General features: G+C 47.2%; 8 protein-coding genes across 8 annotated transcripts; 6 read left to right on the top strand and 2 right to left on the bottom strand.

The window, feature by feature from the left end:
- Window positions 1-525: 525 nt before the first annotated feature.
- BDV37DRAFT_289237 (uncharacterized protein) lies at window positions 526-964 on the top strand (the record flags this gene model as incomplete). The annotated part of the gene is made up of 4 exons (XM_032088417.1): window positions 526-531; window positions 597-655; window positions 718-795; window positions 892-964. 4 exons carry the CDS (start codon window positions 526-528, stop codon window positions 962-964), a joined length of 216 nt encoding a protein of 71 aa, XP_031934976.1.
- A 1,067-nt stretch (window positions 965-2,031) lies between these two features.
- On the top strand, window positions 2,032-2,964 carry BDV37DRAFT_265170 (type 1 glutamine amidotransferase; the record flags this gene model as incomplete). The annotated part of the gene is made up of 2 exons (XM_032083753.1): window positions 2,032-2,405; window positions 2,461-2,964. Coding segments are annotated over exons 1-2 (754 nt in total), but the record flags the coding sequence as incomplete, so codon positions are not given.
- A 629-nt stretch (window positions 2,965-3,593) lies between these two features.
- On the top strand, window positions 3,594-5,557 carry aglA (putative alpha-galactosidase). The gene has a single exon (XM_032083751.1). The coding sequence runs from the start codon at window positions 3,795-3,797 to the stop codon at window positions 5,394-5,396; it is 1,602 nt and encodes a 533-aa protein (XP_031934974.1). The 5' UTR covers window positions 3,594-3,794; the 3' UTR covers window positions 5,397-5,557.
- On the bottom strand, window positions 5,510-7,375 carry BDV37DRAFT_50435 (major facilitator superfamily domain-containing protein). The gene is made up of 2 exons (XM_032090785.1): window positions 7,169-7,375; window positions 5,510-7,104 (listed from the first exon to the last, which is right to left on the bottom strand). The coding sequence occupies exons 1-2, from the start codon at window positions 7,212-7,214 to the stop codon at window positions 5,624-5,626; spliced, it is 1,527 nt and encodes a 508-aa protein (XP_031934973.1). The 5' UTR covers window positions 7,215-7,375; the 3' UTR covers window positions 5,510-5,623.
- Window positions 7,376-7,620: 245 nt separating this feature from the next.
- On the top strand, window positions 7,621-9,413 carry BDV37DRAFT_265163 (transcription factor domain-containing protein). The gene is made up of 5 exons (XM_032083750.1): window positions 7,621-7,788; window positions 7,858-8,102; window positions 8,151-8,410; window positions 8,466-8,596; window positions 8,646-9,413. Exons 1-5 carry the CDS (start codon window positions 7,643-7,645, stop codon window positions 9,364-9,366), a joined length of 1,503 nt encoding a protein of 500 aa, XP_031934972.1. The 5' UTR covers window positions 7,621-7,642; the 3' UTR covers window positions 9,367-9,413.
- A 501-nt stretch (window positions 9,414-9,914) lies between these two features.
- On the top strand, window positions 9,915-10,670 carry BDV37DRAFT_265161 (uncharacterized protein). Its single transcript, XM_032083749.1, has one exon. It carries the CDS (start codon window positions 9,971-9,973, stop codon window positions 10,496-10,498), a length of 528 nt encoding a protein of 175 aa, XP_031934971.1. The 5' UTR covers window positions 9,915-9,970; the 3' UTR covers window positions 10,499-10,670.
- A 1,116-nt stretch (window positions 10,671-11,786) lies between these two features.
- On the top strand, window positions 11,787-12,692 carry BDV37DRAFT_289232 (velvet factor-domain-containing protein; the record flags this gene model as incomplete). The annotated part of the gene is made up of 1 exon (XM_032088416.1): window positions 11,787-12,692. The coding sequence occupies one exon, from the start codon at window positions 11,787-11,789 to the stop codon at window positions 12,690-12,692; it is 906 nt and encodes a 301-aa protein (XP_031934970.1).
- Window positions 12,693-13,366: 674 nt separating this feature from the next.
- On the bottom strand, window positions 13,367-16,947 carry BDV37DRAFT_291747 (uncharacterized protein; the record flags this gene model as incomplete). Its single annotated transcript, XM_032089020.1, has 8 exons — window positions 13,367-14,057; window positions 14,117-14,195; window positions 14,258-14,273; window positions 14,342-14,442; window positions 15,191-15,479; window positions 15,548-15,904; window positions 15,962-16,672; window positions 16,728-16,947. Coding segments are annotated over 8 exons (2,464 nt in total), but the record flags the coding sequence as incomplete, so codon positions are not given.
- Between the last annotated feature and the right edge of the window lie 184 nt (window positions 16,948-17,131).

The raw sequence follows: 17,131 nt of genomic DNA, 5'->3' as shown, positions 1-17,131 counted from the left end.
TTATAGGTGATGAAAAAGCTTCCTGTGCAGGGAACATGTACAATTGTCAACTACATGATGGTTACATAGGATTGTGTCGATGGAACTCGTATATCGTCGCTATATGAGAGAAGTAGGTGTGCTTTGGTAGAAAACCAAGTGATGATACAGTCAATCCTAGGATAAGCCATACTCCCTGGCTTCTCTCGGTTGCTTGAGTAGGCTAAATGGGTTCAACAACAGATGTTGATCCTTCCCATCCGAGGAAACACATCTGCCAAGAGCTGAAGTTCCCCCACCTAACGCACTGACACATCTTCTACCGAGATACAAAGTCAACTGGCAGAAGGTTTTATTGGAGCCAGCAGTGATCTCAGGTGGGCTAAAATGAGGGGCATGCATATAGGAGGGTGAAAACATGACGCCATCAACAACCGATTTGACTTTGTAAGATTGGTACAAGTATCTCGTTCCGACTTGTTGCTCCCGTCGTCTCTCCAAATCTTCATCAACCATCCCTCGCAAACATCGAAACATTCCTTCAAAATGCCTGTATGTCATGGAGCAATACTACAATACTTGACCTGTTCGTAGTTCAGTGCTGATGTCTTGACCAGGTAGTCGTTGCATTTGAGAATCCTGAAATCTTTTATGATGATGGCTCCCCGGTCCACCAGTAAGACTATTTATGTTAACTGGAACTTCAATAAGCGCTTTTTGATTAATATTATGAGTTAGGGTCCTTGAGAGCAATGGCTTTCCGCCAGGGTCATACCCGATAGTTCGTGACATGCCTCCAATGATATTGCTTCCACAGTAAGTATTGACCTTTATAGAGGAGGGAAGAATGGAAAACTCACCAAATGGAAATATCCTGCTTGGTATGGTATTGTGAACTGACCGGTCGATTAGATTGGACGATGATGCTATTGGTGAACTTAGAGGATTGGAAGGAGTTAATGTCGACGTCCAAGCCGATGATTAGATACATATCTGAATATGACATTCACGTTCTCATTTCAAGTAGCGCACTCCACGTACAGGTAGAAGCGATGCCTTACTACAGCAATTGCAATGATTGTGATGGCCTGAATAGGGCCATACATCAACAGGTTCCCCAACCGTAGGAGTTGATCAACAACAAGAGCAAAATAGTTGTGAAACAGGAGAACTCCGGGAACATGTGGAAGCCCCCTGCGAAAGACATCAACATCGGAGGCACAGGTTTTGTAGACAACAATCCGGTTATAACTGTCAACCAAAGGTAAAAGATCATACCTATGCCCGTTGTACATGGTTCCAAGAGTCGGCAAGTCTCACACTCAGCCTTTCCTGTCTGGAGATACTAATCCTTCTCTTCTAGAAGGGAAGGATATAGACAGGAACGGGTATCATATCAGTATGAGCCCTCTGATAGGAATGGGCATCATTGTTGAGGTCTAGCATAAAGTATGAATGTTCTCGGTTACATACGTTCACAGCCAGTAAGCGAGTCTAGGAATCTGTCCCTGGGAAGACTACAGAGCCATGGAGAGTGTCATTGCTATTGGGAGTCAGAAGGTTGTCTCCACTACAGATTCTTCGTGGATATCGAGAAACAATAGATGAGGGGGACTTCTCTTTCAGCTTGGGATGGTGGTGTAGAAATGAATTGTTACTTGACAATCCTATGCCAAGAATCTTTGGCCTTGGCGGTATTCTTTGCTCTCCTTGCTAAATTCATCGTTTAATCACGTAGCTCAGCTCCTCGCTACTCATAAGGGGCGCAGATAAGACGTCATGACATCTTCTCTACGAGGCCTTCCTGAATTATAAACAAGTGAAGTAGGACATTATATATTACCATTACTTATATTTTCGAAATAGATCAGGGTCAGAGATATGATCTAGCCAAGAAGGCCAAGCTAGAGGCCCAGAGTCCTTGAAAGGTATACATGAACCTGTTATGCACGGAAAGGGCTTTCACTGGCCATCACTAAATTAGTTTATTCCCCACATCACTATAAAATGGAGCCATTCCCTACCTAAATATCGTTGACCCCAGAACTTTTTTTTTCCCGGTTAGATCACATCTGTCACCTGTTGACAAGCAAAATACACAACAGGATACCCACCTGATTGACACACTTATGACACTTGACCCACACAGTAATTAAGAATGCACATTGCCATCTTCAACTGTCTCAAGCCCATCCAGGGCCGCACCTGTCCTGACATGTTTAAAAACCTCATCGAACGTGGACTATACTATAATACAGAGCGCCTTGATACCTCGAACATCGCCATATCGTATGCAATTTATAACTGTACCACCAATGAGTTCCCAACATCTTTCGCCGACATAAATGCAATAATTATCACCGGATCATCAAAGTCAACTTACGATCCTCATCCCTGGATAAAACAGATGCAGGACGTTCTACGAGGTATAGTTTACCCTTCGTAGAAGATATATTCTCCACGAGACTAACATCACCCCAGATGTGTATAACAATCACCCGCATATTAAACTGTTCGGTTCATGTTTCGGACACCAGGTGATTGCATTGGCACTGTTAGAAGATTGTGGCGTACGGATCGAGAAGAATCCAAAGGGGTGGGAAATAGGTGTGCGCGGGGTTGACTTTGAACCCGAGTTTCTAAGCTACTTTCCGCAATTTATGAATGGGGACATTGCTGTCCAACGGAAAATTCAATTCATACACCAGGATCAAGTGGCTGTGTCAGCTGGGTCTCTTCCCCCAGGTTGGATAATACTGGGAAAGAGCGATATCTGCAATGTCCAGGGCCTGTTTCAGCCAAATAGAGTGCTCACATATCAAGGACATGCTGAGTTTGATAGAGCTACCACCAAAGCAGTTCTTGAAAAGGTCAATAATCCTGCGTGGTCGAAAGAGGATCGGGACGCGGCTGATCAGATAGATGATGCGGATTATTATGCTGGGATTCTGGCGCATTTTCTGCTAGGCTAATGCATACTTCAAGTGGTTGTTTGGTATTTTAGGTTGGAAGTGCAAGTTATCTCATGTCAAGAGGCACTTGCAGGACCTCTAGTTTGTACCTTCAATTACTCCGTAGGGACGGACCCATCCATGTATACACCAACAACGTAAAATAGGGCACATTGTGTTGTTTAATCATGTGATCCAGTTCTAAATTTATAAGGGAAAAAATATACCCAGAGCGACAGATCTGCATCAAGTACGGGGGTGGTCTCGGGGAACACTAATCAGGATGGCATAAGCGATTTGGGGATGACAGACAAGCTTCCTAGACAGAGAAAAGACACGATATATGAAAGTCTGCAGTTAACTATGCATGGATATTTTTCTTGGCCGGTAAACCAAATGGTAGTACGCCGTCTAGTCTTTACTAAGCCCAACCGACTGGGGTGTTGTGAGCTCTAGTAGGGAAGGTACATTACTCAGGATACCGATTGAGGTAGCATAACCTCAGATGTGACCTCTCCTTACATATTAATACTACCGTAGTAGTGTGTACACGTATCAATGCATATACCCGACGGCAAAGGTCACTGAAGGTGCCATCGGAGGAATGTAGATCGTCCATATCGCGCGGGGATCGGCGGAGTCGGCCAATTAATATCCTCACCCCCTGGCTATATGTAGTAGCTGACGGATCAATCGGTGTTTTCTTACCCCGCTACTTATCGGGCGAGTTGACAATGGCATGATTTATAACTCTCCAAGTCCCATGATGCCGCCCATGGTAGATAGAAGTATCACATAGATGTTCATAGGCGAATTGTCTTCTTGCCGAGCTAATTGTATATATATCAGAAGGCACCCGAGAATATGCGCTTCACAACGAGCTGGGTACCTCTAGCGACCGCACTGGCTAGTACCATGCCAGCCCAGGTGGTCGCGTCCATTGAAAATCCAAGCCTACTGCCGACGCCGCCTATGGGATTTAATAACTGGGCCCGATTCATGTGCGACCTGAATGAGACACTGTTCGTCGACACTGCGGACGCAATGGCCTCCACCGGTCTATTAGAAGCGGGCTATAACCGTATCAATCTGGACGACTGCTGGATGAACTATGATCGCGCGGACAATGGGTCACTTGAATGGAACATCACCAAGTTCCCACGCGGTCTTCCCTGGCTTGGGCAATACGTCAAATCTAAAGGCTTCAACTTTGGCATCTACGAGGATTCAGGGAACCTGACCTGCGGTGGCTATCCTGGATCCGAGGGTTACGAGGAAATTGACGCCGAAACATTCGCGGCATGGGGCATCGACTATCTGAAATTAGATGGATGTAACGTCTATCCGAAGGAGGGTCGCAACTTGCAGGAAGAATACAAATACCTCTACAGCCATTGGCACGACATACTCAGCAGGATGCAGCAGCCACTAATATTCTCCGAGTCAGCGCCTGCGTACTTCTCCATGACTGACAATCTCACTGATTGGCATACGGTCATGGACTGGGTTCCTGAATACGGCGAGCTCGCCCGGCACTCGGATGACATTATCGTCTACGGTGGAGAAGGTAGTGCCTGGGACAGCATCATGACCAACTATAGGTTCAACACGCTGGTGGCTCGGTATCAACGTCCTGGGTATTACAATGACCCTGACTTCCTGATCTCTGACCATCCGGGACTTTCGCTCGACGAAAAGCGATCTCAATTCGCACTTTGGGCATCCTTCTCGGCACCCTTGTTCATCAGTGCCCATATCCCTGATTTATCATCCGAAGACTTAAAGTACTTGACGAATCAAGCCCTAATTGAAGTTGATCAGGATCCACTAGCTCAACAGGCAACACTAGCGAGCCGGGATAGTTCCCTCGATATCTTGACTCGTAGTCTTGCCGACGGTTCCCGATTAGCCACCATCCTCAACCATGGTAGCGATCCAGCCGAAACAGACATCTCTCTGGATATACTCGGCCTGTCCACCGATTGTACATACAAGTCACAGGATCTGTGGGATGGGTCGACCCAGAACATCAAAGATACTATACATGTTAAGCTAGACACACACGCGACCGCTGTGTACAAAATAGAAATCGACCAAAAGTGCTCTGCAGTTACACCCACCGGTATCATCTTTAACACGGCCTCCGGAAAGTGCCTGACGGGCACCACATCATCCGTGGGATTTGAATCCTGCAATGGGAGCAAATCGCAGATATGGAAAGTTGACGCATCGGGGTTGATCCGCACATTGTCTGATCCATCGAAATGTTTGACGGCGGATGATAAAGCCATATCCCTAAAGGAGTGCAAAGAGGATGGTGCGCAGAAATGGTCTTATGTAACCACAGGGAATCTAAAGAACCTTGACACCGGCAACTGCTTGACGGAGGGGGAAGGTATTTCTGCTTGTGGCTTCGAAGTCAATAACCAGGTGTTTGGGTTGCCTGCTGGTGTTCAGCTCGCATGATGGCTTTTGAGCCGTTCTGTATTCACCATGGTCAGGAGATGAAGAACAGGCAGCTCTATGGTAAACTAAATAGTAGGATCGCAACAACTATAAATGGAATAAGATCTCGAACTATGGAGCTTGCGAGCCGACTACCAAATAATTAGTCAACCCATGTGCACGTATTCTGAATTCCACTAGCAGCATCATTTTTGAAAGTAGAATATAGTGAAGATCAGTGACTGCAATCATATATTGCCTGTCTGGATGCTCCCCCTTCGCCTATCAATAATAGCCTCTCTCATAAACGGGCTTCGAGACCTGATGGCCGTCCCCCATCGGAGCATCACAAGCGGTGTTGCAACCAGTACCAGAGACACGAATGCAAGGGCTGAACTAGCCCACTGGAATCCGAGAACCGTATACATGGCTGTAGTGGCGAGCGGAAGAAATGCGATGGCAATATTCTCCACAAGGCCTACCGCCCCAAGGGCGCTGGCCGCATACTTACTATAAGCGTCTATGAGGTAGTTTGCATTACCTATGATAACGGCAGTGGTTCCGAAGCCCACCATCGCCAGGCCGACGGTTGGTGCACTCCAATGTACGGAGGGATATGAAGTCCATCCATATACAAACATCCCTCCAGTGGCACCAAGAAGACCCCCGATGATTGATGAGTATAGCCTGGCTTCGGGGATAGGCACGCCTGGTATCTCGATATTTCGAAATGCGGAGTCATGATACCAGTGATCGGTAGATATACAAATCAGACAGCCGAGGATTTCGCCTATTACAATAGCAACTTGGACATAGCCTGCCTTCACAGCATCCCAGCCATAAAGTTCGGCATAAACCTGCTCGACGGACTGAGTAAATAGATAAATTGTTCCGAGGCTGAAGGCTGCCCACAGCGCAGCGACAAAAACCACCAATTCAGTGACGAGCATATACAGTGGTCGTTTCATACTTTTGATGACAACTTGGTACGATGGCGTACGGTCTAGTTCGAGCTCTGCTGCTGTGTACGCGTTCTTGCCGTCCGAACGGAAGGATTTGGCCTTCACTCGGAGAATGGCTGATCCTCGAGTCTCCGGAAGACCGAGAGCGAAGAGTGGGAAGGCTGCCGCTGTCCAGATTGTTTCCATATAGCCTATCCAGCGCCAAGAGAGGAATTTCAATATCGCTGCGCCGATAACTGGACCTATGCTTGTTGACCCAAGATATATAGTGACGTATAGACTGATCGGGATGCTTCTGGCTCGATCGCCATGAAAGACATTCGACGCCATGCTAGCAACTGCATCACTCATCAGTGGAACACATCCACCACTGATGAAGCGGACAATGATCAATGTCACGTAGTTATGGGCAAAGCCCACTGGGACCAGGAAACAAGCAAAGACAAAATAGGTACTGAGAAGTACAGGTCGGACTCCGAAGTCCTCCATGATAGGAAATAGGATCAGCGGACACAGAGCGGCCCCTAAGCCCCAGGAAGTGGTCAACCAGTAGGAATGAGGGAATGTTGCATCCGAGATATGGAATTCTTCACTAATATCCTCGTGGGCAACAGATAGGATCGTTCCGTTCATTGAGCAAATGAAACTCGCTAGGAGACCTAGTCCGGTCGCCCACCACTTCTTCCACGAAGGCCAGTTGAAAGGATCTTGTGGATCATCTGGCCCATTCCAACTGACTATTGTAATATCTGTGGTATGGATTGGCCCTACGATTCCATCGTCAGCAGGGTAAGTGATGAAGTGAAATTTTGATCCATGGGGCTGACGAACCTTCTGGCACAGAGTCCGAACGCTTGGCTAAATCAATACCATTCATCTCAAATAGTCTCTGAGTTTCTCTTCCGTGGCAAAGGATTCTGGTAGACTAGTGTATCTATACCCTCATACAATATCCGTTAGGACTTATCATCCACGGGTGATGCAGACATCAGCTGTCAACGTCAATTCGTTAGAACGTTTGACAGCTTTGGACAAAGCAGATAGGTATTCAGGTACAAATAGTAGTTGGCAATTATTACAACGACTGACGCATGACAGATTTTAATCTCGCCATGAGCGTCGAGTGGACTCCGGAATACCCAAACGGGCAATCGTCCTAAATAGGCAAGTGGCCCAAACAGGTAAGGCTGATCTCGGAGCGGAACTAAGCATTAATCCAGGTCCATTGTCACCTGTTGCACATCGAGCCCTCAGAAGTACGCTTGCCCAGACTCAATCAATGCCGGACACTTGCTATCCATTAGTATGAGGGAATTTCAGATCTCTTGGCAGCCAGGCTTTTCGTTGTCCAAGAAACCAGTCAGACGGTCGAGGACCCGCAGGCCCAATGCCGACCCGCACCAACTGGAATTTATCGTAGAGCATCCGGCTCAGGACCAGCACTCTTTACGGTCTGCAAAAGAAAATCCGTCTTCCTTTAATTAAATATTTGCTGACTTTTATATTACGTCCACGATTAGCAGCCGGGACTTACGTACAAGTTACGGTGTGACTACCAAGCGTCGGCCGTATCGACACTCAAGCATAGATATATGTATACCTGCGCATTTATCTACTTCTCTGGGCAGAGGCGAGGCTCAAAGGTCTGATACCAATGTATTTGGCCTGAATGGTCCGCCTGAAGAACCGTCTGTCCCCATCTCCATACCACCTGGTATCCTGTACAGCACCCTTGGTCAACGGTACAACAATGTGCTTCAAAGGTGTATGTCTGTTCTAGTTTTTCAATGCTTCGCTAATTCGGACCTGCAAGATAACATGGAGTTTTGCCGAATCCCATTAACATCCGATATGCAAATGAACCCCTTTATGTACCGAGAAAGCTCCGGCCCAAAACCAATGTTTCTGATCCATGCGGTGATGGCTCTAGCTGGTCATCACGTCGAGAGCGAATCCACCGACATCCATCGTCATGCCGCGCTTCAGTCACTCCGCGAGAATCTCAACACATGCACAAACCCTGGACATAGCTCTGCTATCCTGGACACTATTGCCATACTATTTTCACTAGATGTTGGTCGCGTCCTAGCACACGTCAAATATACCCCTGATTTACCTTTTATTCTAGGAAACCCAATCTGCCCTCGGAACTTGGCGTACCCATCTTCTCGGAGCACATGGTCTTGTTGAAGCTTGCGGTGGAATAAACATGTGGGTCGCTTCCGCTAGCACACAAGTGCAAATAGGAATACTGCTATGGTATCAGAAACTCGCCTTCCCATGCGAAGAGGTTTAGCTGACGGGTCAGGTGGGATGCGATCACGAGCCTGGTCAACCGGGAAGATTGTGTTTTTCCTTATGAATATTTTGAAGCCCTTTTGTTCAAATACAACAGCGAGGAGTGGGACTTTTTCAGTCTATGCGGATGTCCACTCAGTCTCGTGAAGGTGGTGATGCAAGTAGCCCGATTAGCTGCAGAACAGCGAAGATCGCCCGTAACACAGGCCGCCACGGTCCTGTCAGCAATTGAAAGATCGCTCGAGACATGGCATCACATTTCCCCCGCCACCGCTTTTAAAGACGAAGAGAGCATGCAGCAAGATGTAGACAACATGCACTGCGCAGAGGCTTGGAGGAATGGACTCCTCCTGTATCTATACAGGGTGTTTCGTTGGGCGCCTGGGCAGAGTGTCCCGATGCATACTCTGTACCGCGCAAGGGTTATCATGGACCATGTCTTTGCTTGTCGCAATGAATGCATGGTCTCCAGACAGGCCTTACTACCGCTCTTCTTTGCGGGCTGTGAACTACGAGATCACTCGTCCCGCAGGAAGATCCTGGACATCTGTGCATCTTGGAATGATAGAACAAGATACCACATGTTCAGCACAGCTATACCGCTACTAGAAGCGGTATGGACAGAGCAAACGATACATGGTTTCGACAATGTCTGGTGGGGCCAGACCATCGACAAACAGCATACATCCGATAGTCATTCGCCTTTGCAGGTGCGGATTTCATTTGGGTAGTCAGGCCATGTTCATTTACGGTGTCTTTGGCCCAGCGATGCTAGCTCTAATAATTGTTTAATTTGAAGTTACTGTTCTTCCTTCCGGGATTTGTCCACATTGACCTGCCCACAAATACGCACAAGCGCAGTGCAAGAAAGATCTGACACATAGAACTACAGTCACGTACTATATATATGGAAATGGCCCAGACTGAACCTGGAGTACTAGATTGCGTTCGTACTAAATAAACCCATCGATATGAATTATATTCTGGATTCTGGACAGGAACGTATTTTCGCTCCTTGAGTATTATAACTATGCACCGCTCAGCCTTGTCACGTTACCTTCCGATGGAGTCCTAACCCATATTCTCTTAATACCATCGGCATAAAGGTTTATCTGAGCCATTGAGTGCTTCCACAGTGGAACCCCTGTTGTGGCGCAAGGCTACTACATACAGCAGTGCTGCCTAACTATGCAGGTTGAGCCCTCTTTGTCAGCATACAACGTATTTATACCCCTCAAACCAGACCAGGTTTTCTGTATGCTTCCACAGGGCTTTATCCATTATTTAGTTCCCTCGACATAGGAAAGCTACAGCGAAGACTAGAACGGTTTGAGGATGAAGGATATTGCCGCAACACCTATAATGTCCGGGCAACAACACCAACCCTCGGGTATAATGCACTCCGAATCAGCTCAGAGCTCCAGAGACTACTCGGATGACGAGCCTATGGTCTATGAGACTCCCCAAGACTACGCGACTTCGGCGCGTCAGGAGCGCGACCGTCTTATCGCCGAAGGCACTGATCCTGATTCTATTATCCTCCAAAGCGAAGTAAAGAATTATGTTCCACGACAAGATGGCGATTCCTCTACCGACTTTGTAAAGCGCTATGTCGAAACTATGAACGCTATGATTGGTCGCGGTATTTGTATCCTGAATGATCAGTGTACAGCAGATATGGTGCCAACTGGATTCGGACCTTTAGATGGAAGATTTTTCGATTTGGGTCCGGGATCGGGCGCGACGAAGCGTGAGTATCGAGAATTTAGTGAGTGGTTCTCAGAAGCATCGGAAACAGGACGGATACATGAGGTGCCGGAGAAGTGGTTGAAATTTGAGAAGCCACATCCAAGGGAGATTTGAATTGTAACACCGGGAACAGGCCTTGATTTTGTATTTCAGATTATCTATGCCGTGGGAACCCAGTTTCTATCGTGCGGTGCCGAGGGCCGTCCGGTATACAAACATATGATTTATACTACGGAATGGAATATAGATAGGGATTCACAGAATCCTTGAGACACTTCAGTCTTTCATATCATACTTATCTTTCATTGCGAAAAGGTTTTGTTTGCCTCGCGTCCTCTTTCTAGGGGCCATTAATGAAACGGATAGCTCTCCTCCCGATCGCTTAGTTGAGGCCAAGAAATATGTGCCCTTTGATGATTTGCTCCCAGAATGGCCCGAATAACTCATGTCACTACAGGACGTGGAGGCTTTAGCCAAGCCAAGCTGTACTCGAAAGGAAGCTGGTAGTAACATCCAGGATCGCGGTCTTAAGCTCTGCGTGGTTGATCTTTGTTCACCCGAGGATACATTGGCCTAAGTCTTGCCTCGCATTGACGCCCTCATCAGTGCCATTTCAAGGTACGATCAATTGGCACAAGAGACCTTAAGGAGAGCTGCCAAAAGTTTGAATACTCAACATACTATTCCCTCTGCCCATTAGGCCCCCGCAAAAAGTTATACCATTTCGTGCTAAGAGATCCTGTATCTTCCACACCCTGCACATTATCTCCAAAATACCCTAACCTTGCTACCTTGTTATAACCTAAAGAATTCAGAAAGAGGAGGTTTATAATGAAATTAAAACACCAAAGTCACCGTACAGCATTATTGCAGTTTGATCCTGGCACCAGCTTTCCTTTCCCCGCGTCCTTTTTGGGCGAGCTGATTGTGCCGTCCTGTACCAGGATTCAACCGCCATCTATAAAAATGGAAAGATACCAAACGACTTCGTGATGTTAGTCATTGACGAAGACCAAGTAATTTAGATCATGCTGCCTGCCCAATGAATCAAAGGAAATGCAGAATAGCGGCTTTGGCTTACCGTCGCAGAGATCAGATAGTCATACCAATGTCATTCTGACGCTATGACTGCGTAGATCAGGAAGCAAACTCCAAAGTTTTGCAGCTCATGTTGGCTTTGTTGCAAAACCACCGAATCTGCCTTTCTGCGTCTTCCCTGAGTATCTTAGTCCTTTGTTTATGGTTCCTGGCAACCCTCTCTACGGATATTCCCGATCTGGACCCTTTAGCTCTTTATTATTTTTAGTTAGTCTCGTTCAATATCTCACCCTTACAAATCCATAGACGTTAACTTATACTCCTCTTAGTAGCACCCCTCAGTGTTCAACCTTTCCTGCTCATGATGTCGTCCCCCGGTTCGGAGTTTGAGTTAATCATCCGACAGCAGCCCGCTCAGGCACGCATGGCCGGTGGGAGGGAGAGAGAACGCAGGCCAGTCGACCCCCCACCGGTAGTGCAGGTCCGAGTAAAAGCGGAGGCAAGTTACCTCGCGCAGCACTATCTAGAAAGTCCCCACTATTTTATGTGCTGCAGCTTGGCAAATCCCTCAGATGGCACACTGCCGCCATCTACGAACTTGACTGGTACTTTAGTATCGTCACTTCACGAGCTGAAAGACCAGGATAATAACAAGACGGGCCTTTTCGTATTTGGGGACCTGTCGGTGGAAGTCGAAGGAGACTTTCGCCTAAAGTTCACACTCTTCGAAATGGGTAAGGGTGCCGCCACTCATTTGCAGTCCATCATCTCGGACCGCTTCACCGTGTTTCGCCGAAAGAGCTTTCCTGGAATGGCGGAGTCAACCCCTCTGTCCAAATCACTCGTAGACCAGGGTGTAAAACTGAGGCTGCGAAAGAAGCTGCGGTCGTTGATAAAGCGATCAGTCCCACCGCGTCTGGAGCATTGTACCCAGCCGGCTCCTCCTTGTTCTCAAGATCGCGCTTCACTGCATATGCCCGGTGATATCTTTAGAAGTCACACAGCACCTGGAGTTGCAGGGAGTCATCATTATAGTTATTGTACAGACCCGGTGAAGCGGCAGTGCCTTTCACTCGATTCTATTAACTCAGTTACACACAACGATGGGCAGATGTACGAAATAGAAGCTCATCCTCAGACCGCGGCTCTGCATGACAACCAACCACAGGCTTATCCAACGCAAGGAAGTGCCACAAGACACGCTAGTGTTCCAAATTATCAGATGTCGACTGATATTCCACCCTTGGCTCGCATTCCACACAATTTGTGAAGGCGCTTCACATCCGGAATGACACCAGGATTACAGAAGCAGTGGCTCGTTGGTTTGTTTCATTTGTTTAGTTATTTTGATCTTTTATTCCGGATTTTGTTATAGCTTCTTGCGTCAGATAAACCTAATGCCTTTTAAGGCGTCTTCATGCCAATGAAACGGTTCACGGGTTTGCAGACTCTGTTGTCTAATTCGATGTCGTTTCTTTGCCCACTGTAGTATCTTTTACGTTGTCAGAAATGCTAAATCGTCTAATACCCTATACAGCATCGATACAAATACTACTTATATATAGAGCCTTAATCTGGGAGTGAAAGGTGTCTGCCGATCGAACACACGCTATTAACGTTGGTATACACCTAAGTGGATCGCACTACGAGTGCATATTTCGAAATGCAGGTCATTCCTCCCATTCCCTCGCAGCCACATTATAAAACTTTTCAAATTCTCCATAATATTGGCTGTAATCTACGTTTCGTTTCTGTGTAAGGCGCGTCTAACCAGCTGGCGTGCAGAATTATCACGAGCGACATCAGTAGTAAATGGTTTAGGTTCATATCCGAAGGTATAGATAGCGACCAACACACGTCAAGGAGACGTATGCTAACAATAGGCCACAATGTCCTTCTAATATAACATATATCCCCACCCGACAACTATCGGACCATATTGACTTACTCCTCCAGGTCCACGTTTGCATCATCATGAAAGATCACAGTTCCCCAGTCCGGCCGATTAAACCTCTTTCCCTTAGGCACAGCCAAAGAATCCATTAACTTCATCTCCTCCGCCGTCAACTGAACATTTCCCACAAGATTAGCCAGAATGCGCTTGGGATTCGTACTTTTAGGAACAACACTCCACCCCTTCTGAATCCCCCAACTCAGCATCACATTCCCGGTATCACACCCTCTCTTCGCGGCAATATCTACAATAACCGGATGAGAATGCAACGTACTCCCAGACCCACCCAGCGGTCCAAACGCAGTTTGATGAATCCCTTTCTCCTGGCAATACGCGTGCAGCTTATCCTGCGGCAGCAACGGCTGGATTTCAGTCTGGTTAACGGCCGGCACCACGTTCGCTGTCTGGAGCAGCCTTTCCAGGTTCACGGTCGAGAAGTTCGCCACGCCGATTGCCCGCACTTTGCCCGTCTCCAATAGCTTCTCCATCTCCCGCCAGGTGTCGCTGAAGTCCCAGCCTATTGCGTGGACTTTGCGGTTCTCTTTGCCGTATTCGGCTGGGTTAGAAGATGGGTCCAGTGTTACTGGCCAGTGCATGAGATATAGATCCACATACTGGAGGCCGAGATCGTCGAGAGATTTATCGAGAGCAGACTCCACCCGGCGGTGGTCTGAGGACCATCTGTCAACTTGGGTTAGTATTGTACACATGTTCGTTCATGGGTGTAAGTGAAGACAAACAGTTTAGTTGTGACGAAGTATTCACTTCGAGGTACCTTAGTGGTTCTGAATACTTCTCCGATTTCGCGCTCGTTCCCGTCTGTATTGAAGATAGGGTTAGATGTTGGAAATGTTCATGTTTCTGATGACAGTGGCACATACATAGTGGGGCGCAGTCCTACAATTTAAAATTAGTGATATGTATAAAACAAAAAGTAGAGGATAAAATAACTGAAGCAGACTTACAAAATGCCGATATCCAACGTCAAACGCTGTCTTCACTGCTGCTGCAGCTTCTCCGGGCGCCGCTTTCCATGTCCCGAACCCTACGGCCGGAATCTTAGCACCTGTGTTCAGAGTGAAAGTTGCCATATTGTGATGCGTAATTAGTCGACCAGATCACTACAGAGAATTGGCTATGTCACTTATTATACACTTGTCCATACTAGAGGGACATAGTGTTCCCTCGGGTGTAAAATGTCGTGTGGGGGGGGATGCGTCGGAGAGAACGCCGGTGGTGCAACGCGACTCACCGGCATGTTCTAGCAGGGTCCTACGTCGAATCAATGGCCTGATCAACCAGCTTCGTTAATCGACCGATGTATATGTCGTTAATATTACTGAGATTATCATTGAACAGTATCCTGGTGGCACTTTAGTGTCAACCGCTCCATTGAACAGTGGAGATATATTCTTGTTTACTGTTACTCCTCCGCCGTACTTATTAGAGCGCCCAAACCACCGAACAAATGTCAACGAGAGCTAAATTGCCTTTTCAGACGCATCTATGGGAGAACAGATCAGTTCATATAGGTTAGAAGGCCTAAATTATCTAAGGAACAAAAATGATGGTGCCGGCCGGGCAAGGGAGGAGATAGTGTCTATAGGGGCTGAATATCGAACACTATGTTTCTTAACATTATCCATCTACGATTGCTCTAATGGTCAGGAGGAAGAATTATTCCTATAACCTTGAGTGATATTGCATATTGCGATCAAAATTAAACCTGAATAACAGCCATTCGCATACACCTTAAACTGACTCAACATGAACCGGACGATCCTTATCTCCGTCTCTGTCATCCTCATTTCCACCCTTCATCAATTGCGGAATACCTTGGCGTGTCTTCTCTTCTTCTGTGGGGTAGGCATGTCGCCACATACTCCACAACGGTCTCTGGAACAAATCATCTATACTTTCAAGAGACCGTCCCTTGAGCTCCGGAAGGCAGAAGAAGATAAACACCACCCCGGAATAAGTTAATAGCGCGTAGAGCAGGAAGACGCCCCATCCCATCTCGGTAATCATATTTGGTGTCGCCCGCGTGATACCGTAATCGACGATCCAGTTGACGAAGAAGCAAATGGACATGCAGACCGACCTCTATAATTTTATGGTTAGTTGTCAATTGAAGATAGAAAGATAAGGAAAAAGTGGTGGGAATGACGTACGATTCTGGTTGGGAATATCTCGGCAGCCACGACATAGCATGCCACGCTGTGACCGAATGACCAGCCAAAGGCGTAAATGTAAATCCATACAATACCAACTATGCCTCCCGCAGGAGTGCCTCCCACCGTGTCGGTGTTAGTGCCGGCAAATCGGAGATATAATGCGAGGTATAACATTGCGGTTGCTTGTAGACATGCACCAACGAGCAGAGGGAGGCGGCGACCAACACGATCCACGAGGTAGGTCACGTAGAAGATGGTGACAACAAATTTCACCACACCATACACCCCAGTGGTCAGAAGTGTGTTGGAGCTACCTTTAACGCCAATTAGCTCGAATATCTCTGGTGCGTAGTACTAGAAGATAAATATTGTTAGTCTGGAGTACTGGAATAGTTCAAGAGCCGTACTCACATTTAAAGAATCTGTCCCAGTGAACTTATGAAATAGGAACAGCATAACGGCCAGGAAAAACCGTCGGAAGTTGCTTTTGATTAGGAAGATATCCTGAATCACAACCCAATAGCTATGACCTTGATAGCACTCCTGCTCGTATCGTACCTGGGCCTCAATCTCCTGGTACTCCGTTTGGACATAGGGATGGTCGATAGGGAGCTTCCGCAGCCGGCATAGGTTCTTGATCCCCTGCTCTGAGCGGCCATGGTTAATCAGGTACCGAGGGGTTTCAGGGACAAAAGGTATCATTAGACACATCAGAGCCCCGGGAATGAGTTGAATTCCCATCGATGTTCTCCATTGCGCGTTATCATGCTCGACGCCAGGGAATGACCACAAGGATACTCCGTAGTTGATCCAAAAGGCGAGCATTATACCGGCTAGGATCATCAGATTATATGTTGCAGTCATAGATCCTCGGACAGACTTGGGCGAGTTCTCGGCCAGAAACTGTGGTGTGAGCATCGAACTGGCTCCCACCCCCATGCCGCCGATGAAGCGACCAGCAAGAAGGACATCATAATCAGCCACCATCTGCATTGCAGCACCAACCACGAAGACAAATCCCCATAGAAAGACCGACCATTTACGACCAAGAAAGTCTGATGTCGGTGCAGCGCAGAGAGCCCCTGCTGAGCCACCAGCCGCAAGCATTGCAGCAATCGTTCCCTGTGATCCTATCAATATATACTTCAATTAGATCACAAAGCTAAACTGGTCATACCTTTCGATTGTCAACCTCTGCATCCGGTAGGTTTGTCAGACCGAAAGCATTTTCGAATGAAGGCAAGGTGAGAATGCCTCCAATGTTGCCGGTGTCGAAGCCATAGAACCACCCACCCCAGGCAACTGATACAAGGAGATAAAGAAGCCTTAGGTTGAAAATCTCCCTCGGGTCAGTTCTGGCTTCCTTACTCGCCCAGATGCTAGTACCCCCTGCCATGGAGGATGTCTTTTAGGACAAAGACTTGGTATGGTGGATCTTACAAGTACCCAGTAGATAATAAGAGGGGAAACGAAGAGCATCCAGGTGGTGATGGAAGTCTGATATAAATATTGGTTCTCAGAATTCCTAAGCTATATGAGCATCGAGCAAGGGGGAGAAGTGGGTCTTATGGTGAATGACAT

This window comes from Aspergillus pseudonomiae, assembly GCF_009193645.1.
Source record: "Aspergillus pseudonomiae strain CBS 119388 unplaced genomic scaffold BDV37scaffold_147, whole genome shotgun sequence".
NCBI lineage: Eukaryota > Fungi > Ascomycota > Eurotiomycetes > Eurotiales > Aspergillaceae > Aspergillus > Aspergillus pseudonomiae.
This window is presented reverse-complemented; position numbering and strand designations above follow the sequence as displayed.